This window comes from Nyctereutes procyonoides, unplaced genomic scaffold (assembly GCF_905146905.1).
Source record: "Nyctereutes procyonoides isolate TBG_1078 unplaced genomic scaffold, NYPRO_anot_genome, whole genome shotgun sequence".
Classification (NCBI taxonomy): Eukaryota; Metazoa; Chordata; class Mammalia; order Carnivora; family Canidae; genus Nyctereutes; species Nyctereutes procyonoides.
Window position 1 is genome coordinate 21,437,625 of NW_026575034.1, and position 15,349 is coordinate 21,452,973.

At 38.5% G+C, this 15,349-nt stretch overlaps 1 protein-coding gene across 1 annotated transcript; it reads right to left on the reverse strand.

Annotated features, from left to right (window-relative positions):
• Nucleotides 1-1,455: 1,455 nt before the first annotated feature.
• Nucleotides 1,456-2,415, reverse strand: LOC129504837 (olfactory receptor 56A3-like). Its single transcript, XM_055317719.1, has one exon. The coding sequence runs from the start codon at nucleotides 2,413-2,415 to the stop codon at nucleotides 1,456-1,458; it is 960 nt and encodes a 319-aa protein (XP_055173694.1).
• Between the last annotated feature and the right edge of the window lie 12,934 nt (nucleotides 2,416-15,349).

Sequence of the window (15,349 nt, forward strand, 5' to 3'; positions counted from 1 at the left end):
CATACTTAATTTAGTCTCTCTTTTTAAAAGATCTTATTTATTTGATTTGTTTTCTCATTGGTTTTATAATGACATGTAGTCAATTCCTAAGAATACATCTTTTTTTATAAATTTATTTTTTATTGGTGTTCAATTTGCCAACATATAGAATAACACCCAGTGCTAAGTATACATCTTATTTGAGTGTTAAACCTGTCAGTGGAATTGTTTACACTATCACTTAGATTTCTCATATGTATTCAAACCAAAGTGAGTAAAAATGTACTTCTGGTCTTACCTCTAAGCTCTCATCTGCCCCTCAGCAATATAATATACAGTCCTCAGACCATGGAATTTTGCATGAAATATGATATCCTTCACGTTTGATGTTTAATGTAAAAACTCAGAGGACAAGGATAGTGGATGAATTATATTCCTAGTAACTAGCATACATTTAATATTTTTTTTACATTTAATAATTTATTCAACTTGTATTCAGTCATTGATTTCACAAGTATTTGTGGTCTCTACTGTACCTAGCACTGTTTGGACACTGGAAATACAACAATGAACACATCAGAAAAACGTTCTTGCCCTTCTGCTCCTTAAATTTTAGTAAATGTAGGGCTGACTAAACAAATGAGCAAAATGCACTATCAGTAGATATGATTAGGGCAGAACAAGGAAACAGAGAAGACATTAAGACATCATTTGTGCTCTGCGAGAATATTATTGGATGTTATTTTAAAATACTGTGGACAGGGAGACCCAAGGAGGGAACGAGCTATGTGGTCAGAGGAACAACAAGCAAAAAAGTCCCAGAGACAGTGGTTCATGTTTTTGAGAAGCTGTTAGGGAGGCAGCTCTGTTTAAGGGACAGAAGGAGGAGATCAGATATGCAAGGAATCCCACCTACACAAATAAATTCCTCTCTCCTCTGGGCTTATTGATGAGTTTTAATCTAACCCTTCTACATTGATTTTACATGTTTTTGGGTTTTTCACCAGGCCTTTTTGAGTAATGGGATCAAGATTTATGTATGTTAGAGTCTCATTTTCTAGTTCTATGCGGGACATACCATAACTTTCAGTAAATATGTTTGAATGCCTGAGGGAAAGACTAAAGCATACTGGTTACTGTCAATAGTTTTTAACAGTTGCTTTTTAATCTCATTTTACTTTTCTAAAGTCAATGCACTGTCAGTAAATACTGATGCTTCCTATCAGCCACACATATTTAAATGAGTATTTATTTTCTATCACACTGACCCTAAAAGGGATTTAATCAGGAGCAGACAAGGAAGTGTGATGCACAGTCTTCAGCATCATGGCTGGGGGAAGTAAGAGGGAAACCATACAGTTCATATCTTCAGGCATGTCCAGAGAGAGGATTAGGACTGTAATTTTATCTCCAAGTCCCTGCCTTCCAATAGTGACTTTGAGTTTTCGTGGTTGAGAAAGTCAAGCAAGAACAAAATTACTTGAATCTGTCTGCTACCCTCCTCACTAATTTCCTAATTCCCTCTTTAATCTCCTGGGTTCGTATCCCATAGACAATGGGATTGAGAGCTGCAGGAATTACATGGTGTAGGACATTAAGTAAGATGGGAATCTCAGGGGAAACTTTTTTTTTGGCAATGTGGGTAAAAACCAAAACCAGCAGGATGGTGCTAAAGAAGAGGATGAGAATGAAGTGAGAGCCGCATGTGCTCAGAGCTTTGGCAGCTGCCCCTTTTGCTTTGAGTCTAAGAATGGCTCTTAGGATGAGAATATAGGAGAGGAAGATGAGGACTAGGTCAGAGCCCAGAAGAGTCCAGGCCACAATTAAATGGTATATTCTGTTAAGGAAAACATTATCACAGGAGAGCTTGGACACAGAGAGGTTGGCACATATACAGTTCTCAATTATATTTTTTCCACAATAATGGAGCTGGGCAGAGAGGATAGGAATGAACATAGTAAGAAGTGCATTCCTCGTCAAAATAAACATAGCAGCCCTAGCTACAAATTGATCAGTGATGATGGAAGAGTACGTCAGTGGGTGGCAGATGGCCACATAGCGGTCATAGGCCATGACCATGAATGTGCAAGACTCCATGCCAAGGAAGCAATTCATGATGTACATCTGAATGAAGCAGGCAGAGAAGCTGATGGACCTGAGATCAAACCAGAAGATGGCCAGGACCTTGGGTATAACAGTCAGGCAGAGGACGATGTCCAGCAGAGAGAGGATGCTGAGCAGGTAGTACATGGGCTCATGCAGAGAGGCCTCCAGCTGGATGGTGACCAGGAGAACACCATTGGCCCCCATGGCCAGGAGGAAGAGGAAGCTTAGGGGCAGGGACAACCAGAACTTCCAGCTGGGAGACCTGACTAAACAATTCAGGAGGAAGTCTGAAACCACAACGGAGATGGTGCCATTTTGGTGCGCTGTCATATTTTGCCAAATAGTTCTACAGTTTTCCTTTAGTGATCTGTAAAATTAGGATACACATGAACTATTAATTTAAGACACATGGATTTAGAGCCATTTGCTTCGCTGAGCTGAAACTTGTGAGTTCTAGCAGGTCATCCAGACCCATGTGAATCCACCTGTTTATCGTTTGTGCCGTGTTCCTGGGATATTCCTATCACTTGAAGCAGTATAGAGGCCTGAAGAAATATGACTTGTTTATACATGTTTGATTTGATCAAAGTTTATTTTTAATAGGATTGTATTATCTTTGCAGAAATGAAAGAGTAGGAATTACTTAGTAAACTACTTATTGACAGTTTTGTCCTCAAGTTTGTATGTTTTACATATTTTCTGTTTTTTATTCTTTAGTGACCACATAGACTACTACATGACAATTTTACTTTTACAATATGTATAGATAAGTGGCATAGCCAGGCCCAAATAGGGACTCAGATATGTGTCCCTAGTTCTTCATGCCACCTCCATTCTGATTTTCTGGAAGTACTGTGCTTCAAATACAGATTTAAAAAATGATACTCTGGTAATAAAGCTTATCAGTCTTCATGATCCCTAAATAGTCATCTAAGGAGGGACATGTGGATACTCCCAAATTATCATATTCACCCCCCTCTATATGTTTTCAGATTCGTAGGATTCTTAACAACCTTAAAAGGAGAAGAAGCAATCTATATAGCTATGTGAGAGCCATATCTGCTGTTAGACAAGGTGAAAACTCGATTGTTCTGCTTGAAATAGTGTGAGGGTGTTGAAGTCTATCCTTAAAGTTTGTACGTCCCCTTTTGTATTTTATTTTCTCATCTTAAATCTAATGATCCAGGTACATATTCCTCTGCTTCTGGGCATAGTTCATTGTTGTCATGTTCTCTTATCACTTAACCACCTCCCCTGGCATTCTATTAGGTGCTAGGATCACAGTATTGAGAAATAAACTGTCCTTACTCTCAGTAAGTACAAGTAAAATCCATTCCTGGGGCAATGAGTAATAATAAGAACAAATGACAGGATCTTGCCCAAACTGTGAAAAAGAGTGTAGGGTTAGCTGAGTCACTGTAATGTGGGCCATAGACTGGTGAGAAGGGATTGTAAATAAAGTGAAGTGTTCCTCTACTTTACATGAAGGGTGAAGGATTCTTAGGTTCTTGTCCCCATGAATTGTGAAAGAAAGTCAAAAGATGGCTGTAGGTTGGCAAAGGCAAGGTCCAGTATTCTGGGATCCTTCAAATCATGATGTCCATTGTGGATAAATCTGTGTACATGCACCAAGTCTCTGTGGTGTTATTTTGTGGGTACAGAAACACTTTTTCATTAGAGGTTTATGTACTTCCTTGTTTGTCATACTTTGCTATGTAATATAAATGGCATAGTAGCTTGGGAACTTTTTTTTATTTCCTGTAACTATACTCAAATACGCTAGGGCTTCATCCTGTTGAATTATTTGGCATCCAGTGAGATATGTTGTAATATCACATTACTAATGAGAGAATTTATATCTCCCAATCTTATCCACCCGTACTGTATCACATTGGTCTTTTGCCTGCTTATATAGTGGGTGGGTGGGAGTAATTTCTAGGATTCCTCTGGATCTCATGAGTAATTGTATGATAATGTGTTCGCCCTATCAATTCTATAAAAAGAAAACAAACTTCAGCAATGATACAATGAATTGTTTTGACAACAGAATCTGATGGAGGAGAAATAGTATTGGAGTGGGGATAGGGTGGCAAGGAAGGAAGTTTTAATAAAACTGTGAACCCAGATCTGAACAATATTTTCATCCCTTTGGAAACACACTTCCTCTTGGTGTGGTTCAAATAGTACTTTTGTTTCTGTTTATGATTCTCTATTCTCCAAATGCAGTTCCAGTCCTGCTCAGCTGACTCTTGTTACATTCTGTTCATTAGAGAGACCCTGTTAAGATCTGGGGTTTGCTCTCACAGGAGGGAGGAGAGGCATTCCCTTCCAGGGCTCCTTTCTTCACTTTTGATACTCTGCCTCCCCAGGCAAGAGTTTGTGTAGCTGGAGTCAGCAAGGCATGGCTCCCTCCTGATACGTAGAAGAGATTTAGGTGGCTTTCCCACTCTTGTTCTCTTGGTATAATAGAATACCTCAGAAGTAACTTTGGCAATTTGGGGATGAATTTTAAACATATTATTTCATTTGTGACTCATACCACTGTGAAGTAGTAGGATAAATTGACCATTATAACAATTTATCTTTTGAAATGGTAAGTTGGGATTCAGTGATTTTATGCATATTTACACAGTTTGATTAGTAGAGTTCAGATGTGGAAGAAATAAAATTTAGATCCAAAGCCTGTGAATATATAAATATACCTGTGTTCTGGGTTCCCACAGTGATGTAGCAATGGGTATCTGAACTGTCATTCTATTTTATATGTTTTTATGTTCCCCTCTTTTACCTTCACCACCACCGTCCATGCACATACACTCCTTGGGCAGTTTTCCAAAAATCTGAAATTCTCCTTTAAAACACACTTACCAGTCTGATTCCTGCTTCCACTGCTCAGAGTCCAATTTTCTTCTTTCTTTCCCTTTATTTTGTGTATCTTATTATTATTTCCCTTTGAAGTAGCCACCCAGTCTGGGTTCAATAAAGATTTCAAATCAATTTCCATAAGCACAATCTCTGATTTATTTTTCTGTCACAAAACTGTATACCCTCCACTCCCCACGTCAGCTTGTCTTGGCTATCCTTTGCCTTGTTTGAGTGTCTTACAAAGACTGGGAGATATGAAGATAAAAACCAAGGGAAAAGTGACATCCAGGCTTGATTGGTGACCAAAGGACCTTCTGTTAATCCTGGGCATCATGTTTATTCAACTCTGTCTTTCCCTCTCATTCTGTTTGAATACTTTCACTTGTATGTTTGAGGCATAACAAATAGCACCTGCTCAACCCAGACCTTGCCACAATGACCCTCAGCATGTACAACAGCAGGCTGTTGAATTCCAAATATTCCATCTAAAACCCACTTTCATCATTTAGGTTTTGTCATTTGTATTTGCTCATCACACCCTCTCATCGTATTCTGCCAAATTTTTACATTTAATCCTTCCAAGACACAGCCCCAAATCTCACCAACTCCAAGAAACTTTCCTTCTCCAGGGTATTCCATGTATTCTTGGACATAATTAGGGTGTTCATGGAAATAGAGGAAATGTTGAAATGACCGTTGGAAGATAGAGACTAATGGAAGAACTGGTAATTCAGACATGAATCCTTATGGAGAAGTAACGAGGAAGAGGCAGATTTTTTTTGTCTCCTGAGGAACTTTGCGATAATTATTTCTAGCACCAGAATGAGACTTCTGAGGACAATGTAAGGGGATTATTTTATCTCTTCTTTCTACTCATTGACTCTTCCTTTCTCTTCTTTCTTTGGAATGTTCTCTTACATGTTGTTCAGTCTACAACTCATCCAATAAACACTGAACTATCTAATCAGTCCTAGAAACAAAGTAGCTGAGACCATCTATGTCCTTCTTCCCTTCTGCTGTTTTGACCTTGGATTGCAATCAGAGCTAGACAATGACAGCACTTGGGCTGAGGACGCAGAGCAAATGACTACTGGTTCCAGGTAGGGACAGGATGAAGAAGCCAGTGAAGTTGAAAGGCAATGATCCAGGCAGAGACCCTGCAGGGTAAGTTTTTTCCCAGACTGAAGGATGGGACCCAACATAGCATTATGGAAGCCCTGTTTGAAGGAGAGGAGAGGTTGATACGGACCACCTAACTCCGTAAATTCAACAGATTTGTGAGACATCTCTCTCAAGTATCATTTTGAACAACATTGATATGAATGAACCTGTGAATGATACCTCTATGATCTGTGCATAATTTTCTGTTTTTGGTGGCAGCAGCTTGTAGAAATTCTTCAGATTGAGCTGAATCTGAAGAACTACTTTTGGACTTCCACTGACCCTCACTTGTGGTCTCTGTACTCAGCATCGTGAGTTATTTAGATTAAATATAATTCCTATACAATGATTCAAGCCTTTATGTGCAGAAACTTTGCCCTAAAGTCCCTACGTTTCAATATGTACATTTGAAAACCTCAAATCACCTACACTAAACTACAGATGGTGTACTTTTCATGCTGGCTATAGCAACCCCCGTTAATCCCTTAGGGCTGAATTCTGTTTTTCTAATATGTCTGGCATCACCCAGCAAAAAAATCCAAAAAGGCAAGATGATGGCAAAAGGAAAGGTCCCAGAGCACAGGTTCTCACATGTGCCACCTGACTTGAGACAAAATACAGTCTCTACTACCTCATTTTCAGACTACCTCAGCCATACTGACTCAGGAATGGAAAAGTGCACAAATCTGGACTGAATAAGAAGGTTCCCCCGTCTTCCTCCCACCCCCACCCCAGTGTTCTGGCTAATATTGGTATAGCTGCCTCTCAGCCACCCTCTACACAGACTCACTTACAGAGGATGTGAAGCACGAGGTCTGCTGATATTGGAGTTCTGGTTAGTTCTTGAAGTATCTGGAGGTAGTTATAACTCCAGAGCCCAAGGGACTTTACACTCTGTGAACCTCTCCATCCCTAATTCCTTGGGCCCAAGAGGTCCTCTTAGTACTGATAAGTAGACAAGTGTGAGAAGAAAATGATTTTCTTTCTCTCTAAAGGCAAGGAGCACTGGTAATCCAGCCCTATATTGACTGTGAATTCTGTAGGACTCTTGATTGATGTTAACATGACTTTTATGATGACATTATTATAATGATAATTCAAGAAAAACTTGAAACAAATATTCCTGAGAAAATGCATATTGTTTTCAGAGTGATAATCCTATAGAAATTTTCATTGTACTAAAGATTTTTTATTTTTATCTTTTTTATTTTTTAAGATTTTATTTATTTATTTATGAGAGACACAGAGAGAGGCAGAGACACAGGCAGAAGGAGAAGCAGGCTCCTTGCAAGGAGCCCAATGTGTGACTTTAACCTGGGATCTAGTATCATGCCCTGAGCCAAGGCAGGCACTCAACCAGTTAGCCACTCAGGCATCCCCAAAGATTTTTTAAATGTGAGATACATGGAACTTTATACTAGGAAATATCGCTTTAAAATTTTTTTTAATTTCCACTCGAACTTTGTGTGAATTTTTCATATTCCCACATTATGGGAGCAAGCATCATTGGTTTCTTTATTACTTTTTTATTTTTATGTATTGTTTTACTTAAGTATGGTGGACACATAGTGTTGTATTAGTTTCAAATGTACAACATAGTGATTTGACAAGTTTATACATTAGGCTGTGTTCACTAGCTACCATCTGCCACTATCCAATGCCATTAAATATCATTGACCATATTCCCTAGCTGTGCCATCATCATCAGTTTCAATAAGACCTTCTTTTGCTTTATTATTTATTTATTTATTTATTTATTTATTTATTTATTTATTTATCTTTTGTTTTTAATTTTATTTTAAGCCCAAAGGTGTAATGGATGATATCATCAGGCAATTTGGTTTGAATGTGTTCCATGCTGGACTGTGCAGATTACCCAACTAAGGACATGCATACTCCTTGCCATTGTGACACCTCTCTTCTCACAAGTGGAAATTTCAAGTGACAGACTAAAGCTGTTTGCTATCAATTTTGCAAAAAAACACATCCGCCAGATAGCCAAAATTTAGTTCAGAGACTGAAATCTATTAATATTCTAATTTGTTATCTGTCATTAGCATCACACTATATTATGCCAAGTCAAAAGTGATAACCGTTATATAACATATGCTCCTGAAGGAATGTTTTTTGCTTTAGAAATTCATTTATCTGTTAGAGAAATAGAAATAATAACAAATTAATTTATATTTAACTTTCACTTACTCTATTGGCAACACTTATTTCGTTGTTTCTCTTCATATCCAAGTTTCTGTCTGCATCATATTCCTTCTTCCTGAAGAGCTTCTTTTAACATACTGTTTGTAGTTTATGTCTGAAGGCAACAATTTCTTTCAGGTTTCCTTTTGCTGAACAAGTCTTGTCTCTCAAACTTTTTGAAAGATATTTTGTTTGATTTTTTAAATAAATTTATTTTTATTGGTTTTCAATTTACCAACATACAGAATAACACCCAGTGCTCATCCTGTCAAGTGCCCCCCCCGCAGTGCCCGTCACCCATTCACCCCCACCCCCCGCCCTCCTCCCCTTCCACCACCCCTAGTTCATTTCCCAGAGTTAGAAGTCTTTATGTTCTGTGTCCCTTTCTGATATCTCCCACACATTTCTTCTCCCTTCCCTTATATTCCCTTTCACTATTATCTATATTCCCCAAATGAATGAGAACATATAATGTTTATCCTTCTCCGATTGACTTACTTTACTCAGCATAATACCCTCCAGTTCTATCCACGTTGAAGGAATTGGTGGGTATTTGTCATTTCTAATGGCTGAGTAACATTCCATTGTATACATAAACCACATCTTCTTTATCCATTCATCTTTCGATGGACACCGAGGCTCCTTCCACAGTTTGGCTATTGTGGACATGGCTGCTAGAAACATCGGGGTGCAGGTGTCCCGGCATTTCTTTTTTTCTTTATTTTTTTGTGTCCCGCCTTTCATTGCACCTGTATCTTTGGGGTAAATCCTCAAGAGTGCAATTGCTGGGTCATAGGGGAGATCTATTTTGAACTCTTTGAGGAACCTCCACACAGTTTTCCAGAGTGGCTGCACCAGTTCACATTCCCACCAGCAGTGTAAGAGGGTTCCCTTTTGTCCACATCCTCTCCAACATTTATTGTTTCCTGCCTTGTTAATTTTCCCCATTCTCACTGGTGTGAGGTGGTATCTCATTGTGGTTTTGATTTCTATTTCCCTGGTGGCAAGTGATGCAGAGCATTTTCTCATGTGCATGTTGGCCATGTCTATGTCTTCCTCTGTGAGATTTCTGTTCATGTCTTTTGCCCACTTCATGATTGGATTGTTTGTTTCATTGCTGTTGAGTTTAATAAGTTCTTTATAGATCTTGGAAACTAGCCCTTTATCTGATACGTCATTGGCAAATATCTTCTCCCATTCTCTAGGTTGTCTTTTAGTTTTGTTGACTGTATCCTTTGCTGTGCAAAAGCTTCTTATCTTGATAAAGTCCCAATAGTTCATTTTTGCTTTTGTTTCTTTTGCCTTTGTGGATGGATCTTGCAAGAAGTTACTGTGGCCAAGTTCAAAAAGGGTGTTGCCTGTGTTCTCCTCTAGGATTTTGATGGAATCTTGTCTCACATTTAGATCTTTCATCCATTTTGAGTTTATCTTTGTGTATGGTGCAAGAGAGTGGTCTAGTTTCATTCTTCTGCATGTGGATGTCCAATTTTCCCAGCACCATCTATTGAAGAGACTGTCTTTCTTCCAGTGGATAGTCTTTCCTCCTTTATCAAATATTAGTTGACCATAAAGTTCAGGGTCCACTTCTGGGTTCTCTATTCTGTTCCATTGATCGATGTGTCTGTTTTTGTGCCAGTACCACACTGTCTTGATGACCACTGCTTTGTAGTACAACCTGAAATCTGGCATTGTGATGCCCCCAGATATGGTTTTCTTTTCTAAAATTCCCTTGGCTATTCGGGGTCTTTTCTGATTCCTCACAAATCTTAAAATAATTTGTTCTAACTCTCTGAAGAAAGTCCATGGTATTTTGATAGGGAGTGCATTAAACGTGTAAATTGCCCTGGGTAACATTGACATTTTCACAATATTAATTCTGCCAATCCATGAGCATGGAATATTTTTCCATCTCTTTGTGTCTTCCTCAATTTCTTTCAGAAGTGTTCTATATTTTTTAGGGTACAGATTATTTACCTCTTTGGTTAGGTTTATTCCTTGGTATCTTATGCTTTTGGGTGCAATTGTAAATGGGATTGACTCCTTAATTTCTCTTTCTTCAGTCTCCTTGTTTGTGTATAGAAATGCCACTGACTTCTGGGCATTGATTTTGTAACCTGCCACGCTGCCAAATTGCTGTATGAGTTCTAGCAATCTTGGGGTGGAGGCTTTTGGGTTTTCTACGTACAGTATCATGTCATCTGCAAAGAGGGAGAGTTTGACTTCTTCTTTACCAATTTGAATGCCTTTAATGTCTTTTTGTTGTCTGATTGCTGAGGCTAGGACTTCCTGTACTATGGTGAATAGCAGTGGTGAGAGTGGACATCCCTGTCTTGTTCCTCATCTTAGGGGAAAGGCTCCCAGTGCTTCCCCATTGAGAATGATATTTGCTGTGGGCTTTTTATAGATGGCTTTTCAGATGTCGAGGAATGTCCCCTACACTCTGAAGAGTTTTGATCAGGAATGGATGCTGTATTTTGTCAAATGCTTTCTCTGCATCTAATGAGAGGATCATATGGTTCTTGGTTTTTCTCTTGCTGACATGATGAATCACACTGAGTGTTTTACGAGTGTTGAACCAGCCTGTGTCCCGGGGATAAATCCTACTTGGTCATGGTGAATAATTTTCTTAATGTGCTGTTGGATCCTATTGGCTAGTATCTTGTTGAGAATTTTTGCATCCATGTTCATCAGGGATATTGGTCTGTAATTCTCCTTTTTGGTGGGGTCTTTGTCTGGTTTTGGAATTAAGGTGATGGTGGCCTCATAGAACGAATTTGGAAGTACTCCACCTCTCTCTATCTTTCCAAACAGCTTTAGTAGAATAGGTATGGTTTCCTCTTTAAATGATTGATAGAATTCCCCAGGGAAGCCATCTGGCCCTGGACTCTTGTGTCTTGGGAGGTTTTTGATGACTGCTTCACTTTCCTCCCTGGTTATTGGCCTGTTCAGGTTTTCTATTTCTTCCTGTTCCAGTTTTGGTAGTTTGTGGCTATCCAGGAATGCGTCCATTTCTTCTAGATTGCCTAATTAATTGGCGTATAGCTGTTCATAGTATGTTTTTAAAATCATTTGTATTTCCTTGGTGTTCATAGTATGTTTTTAAAATCATTTGTATTTCCTTGGTGTAGTGATCTCTCCTTTCTCATTCATTATTTTATTAATTTGAGTCTTCTCTCTCTTCTTTTTAATAAGGCTGGCTAATGGTTTATCTATCTTATTAATCCTTTCAAAGAACCAACTCCTGGTTCTATTGATCTGTTCCACAGTTCTTCTGATCTCAATTTCGTTGAGTTCCGCTCGAATTTTAATTAACTCTCTTCTTCTGCTGGGCGTAGGTTCCATCTGCTGTTTTTTCTCTAGCTCCTTTGTGTGTAAGGTTAGCTTTTGTATTTGAGTTCTTTCCAGTTTTTGAATGGATGCTTGTATTGCGATGTATTTCCCCCTTAGGACTGCTTTTGCTTTATCCCAAAGATTTTGAATGGTTGTATCTTCATTCTCATTAGTTTTCATGAATCTTTTTAATTCTTCCTTAATTTCCTGGTTGACCCTTTCATCTTTTAGCAGGATGGTCCTTAACCTCCACGTGTTTGAGGTCCTTCCAAACTTCTTGTTGTGATTTAGTTCTAATTTCAAGGCGTTATGGTCTGAGAATATGCAGGGGACCATCCCAATCTTTTGGTATCGGTTCAGACCCGATTTGTGAGCCAGTATGTGGTCTATTCTGGAGAAAGTTCCATGTGTACTTGAGAAGAATGTGTATTCAGTTGAGTTTGGATGTGAAGTTCTGTAGATATCTGTGAAATCCATCTGGTCCAGTGTATCATTTAAAGCTCTCCTTTCTTTGGAGATGTTGTGTTTAGAAGACCTATCGAGTATAGAAAGAGCTAGATTGAAGTCACCAAGTATAAGTGTATTATTATCTAAGTATTTCTTCACTTTGGTTATTAATTGATTGATATATTTGGCAGCTCCCACATTCGGGGCACATATATTGAGGATTGTTAAGTCCTCTTGTTGGATAGATCCTTTAAGTATGATATAGTGTCCCTCTTCATCTCTCACTACAGTCTTCGGGGTAAATTTTAGTTTATAAATATATAAATATATATTTATATATATTTATCCTTATATATATAAGGATAGCTACCCCTGCTTTATTTTGAGGACCATTTGAATGGTAAATGGTTCTCCAACCTTTTATGTTCAGGCTGTAGTTGTCCTTCTGTCTAAAATGCGTCTCTTGTAGACAGCAAATAGATAGGTCCTGCTTTTTTATCCAATCTGAAACCCTGCACCTTTTGATGGGGTCATTAAGCCCGTTCATGTTCAGAGTTACCTTTGAGAGATATGTGTTTAGTGTCACCATGATATCTATTCAGTCCTTGTTTTTGTGGATAGTTCCACTGAACTTCTTCTTAAAGGGGAATTTTAAGAGTCCCCCTTAAAATTTCTTGCAGAGCTGGTTTGGAGGTCACATATTCTTTCAGTTCCTTCCTGTCTTGGAAGCTCTTTATCTCTCCTTCCATTTTGAATGAGAACTTTGCTGGATAAAGTATTCTTGGTTGCATGTTCTTCTCATTTAGGACCCTGAGTATATCCTGCCAGCCCTTTCTGGCCTGCCAGGAGTCTGTGGAGAGGTCTGCTGTTACTCGAATTCTCCTCCCCATGAAAGTCAGGGACTTCTTGTCTCTTGCTGCTTTAAGGATCTTCTCTCTTTATCTTTGGAACTTGCTAGCTTAAGTATTAAATATCTCGGTGTTGAACGGTTTTTATTGATTTTAGGGGGGGATCTCTCTATTTCCTGGATCTGAATGCCTGTTTCCCTTCCCAGTTTAGGAAAGTTTTCAGCTAGGATTTGTTCAAATACATTTTCTGGCCCGCTTTCCCTTTCGGCGCCCTTGGGAACCCCAATTAAACGTAGGTTTTTCTTCCTCAGCCTGTCATTTATTTCCCTTAATCTATCTTCATGGTCTTTTAATTGTTTGTCTCTTTTTTCCTCAGTTTCCCTCTTTGCCACCAACTTGTCTTCTATGTCACTCACTTGTTCTTCCACCTCGTTAACCCTTGTTGTTAGGACTTCTAGTTTGGATTTCATCTCATTCAATTGATTTTTAATTTCTGCCTGATTAGCTCTGAATCCTGCAGTCATGAAGCCTCTTGAGTCCTTTATGCTTTTTTCTAGAGCCACCAGGAGCTGTATAATAGTGCTTCTGAATTGGCTTTCTGACATTGAATTGTAATCCAGATTTTGTAACTCTGTGGGAGAGTACTGTTTCTGATTCTTTCTTTTGAGGTGAGATTTTCCTTCTAGTCATTTTGCTCAGTGCAGAGTGGTCAAAAGCAAGTTGTATAGGGAAAAGGAGAAAAAGAGAGGAGAGAAAGAAGGAAAGAAAAGAGAAAAAGAAAAAAGAAAAAAGGAAGAAAAAAGGAAAAAAGAGAAGAAAAAAGAAAGAAAGGAAAAAAAGGGTGGTTGAAGGAAACAAATCAAAAAACAAACAAAAAAAAAGAAAGAAAGAAAGAAAGAAAGAAAGAAAGAAAGAAAGAAAGAAAACACCGGGGATTATCTTTTGATTCTTTATACTTTAAGTTCCTTGACTCCCCTGGAACTTGTCCGTCTAGCTGGTCTTCTGGGGGAGGGGCCTGTTGTGCTGATTTTCAGGTGTGTGCACTTGGGGGAGCTGCTCTGCCCCCTGCCTGGTGCAGGGCTCAGTGGAGCTCAGTGGAGTGTTTCATACTGATGTATTTATATCTGTTTGTAGTTTATACTGTCAAAATCAAGGAGTGGTATTACTTTAGTATATACTCCTATCATCCTGGCAACTATGAAAATATGAAGTAGTGTCTTGCCGTTTTTATTAATATCTTTTACTTTGATCCCCTGAGCATCTCAGCAGTACTCCGAGTACTCTCATGGTGTGTCCCAGAAGTCCCCATGTTCCATCAAGTGTGGGTTACTGCTAGCAGAATGGTATCCATCAGCAGCAGGCTCCAGTGTATGGTCTGGAACTTTTTTGTTTTGCTGGTGGAGGTGCTGTTTGGCATAGTAAGTATTTTTTAACATTTCCTTTGTTTATAGGTTAAGTAGCTTTATTTTTCTTCATGTAGAGATAAATGATTAATCCTTTTCCCACTGATTTGAGATGTCAACTGTATTACCTATAAAGTTTCATGCACACATGGCTGTGGTTCTGTTCCACCATTATTTTTTAATTACTATTTCTTCATAGTATAAACTATAATATGACAAGGGCGAGTTTTCATTTGAATTTTATCCAAACATTTTTAGGGTTTCTTTGGCATGTAGATTTTATTTAGAAAGGGGAACCCTCTTACATTGCTGGTGGGAATGCAAACTGGTACAACCTCTCTGGAAAACATATGGAGGTTCCACAAAAAGTTAAAAACAGAACTACTCTGTGATCCAGCCATTGTGCTACTAGGTATTTTCCCTAAAGGATACAAAGGTACTGGTTTGAAGGGATACATGCAACCCATGTTTATAGCAGCATTATCAACAATAGCCAAATTATGGAAAGATCCTAAATATCCATCAACTGATGAATGGATAAAGAAGAGTTGCGATATCTATTGGAATATTATTCAGCCATAAAAAAGAATAAAATCATGTAATGACATGGAAGGAGCTAGACAGCATAATGCTAAGTGAAATAAGTAAGTTAGAGAAGGACGAATATATTATTTCACTCATATGGGAATTTAAGAAACAAAACAAATGGGCATGGGGGGGAAAAGACAGGAAAACCAAGAAACAGGCTCTTAACTATGGAGAAAAAAAACTAATGATTACCAGAGGGGAGGTGGGAGAGGTTAAATAGGTGATGGGGATTAAGGAATGTACTTTATGTGATGAGAATTGGGTATTGTATGGAAGTGTTGAATCACTAAACTGTACACCTGAAACCAATTTTACACTGTATGTTAGCTGAGTATAATTTAAATAAAAACTTGAAAAAAAATAAAAAATCTGAGTAAAACAAACAATCAAACAACAGAGCCAGACTTACTTGTTACATGGCCCTGT

Coding starts and splice junctions, on each gene's coding strand:
- LOC129504837 (XM_055317719.1), bottom strand. CDS start 2,415: ATGACAGCGCACCAAAATGGCACCATCTCCGTTGTGGTTTCAGACTTC.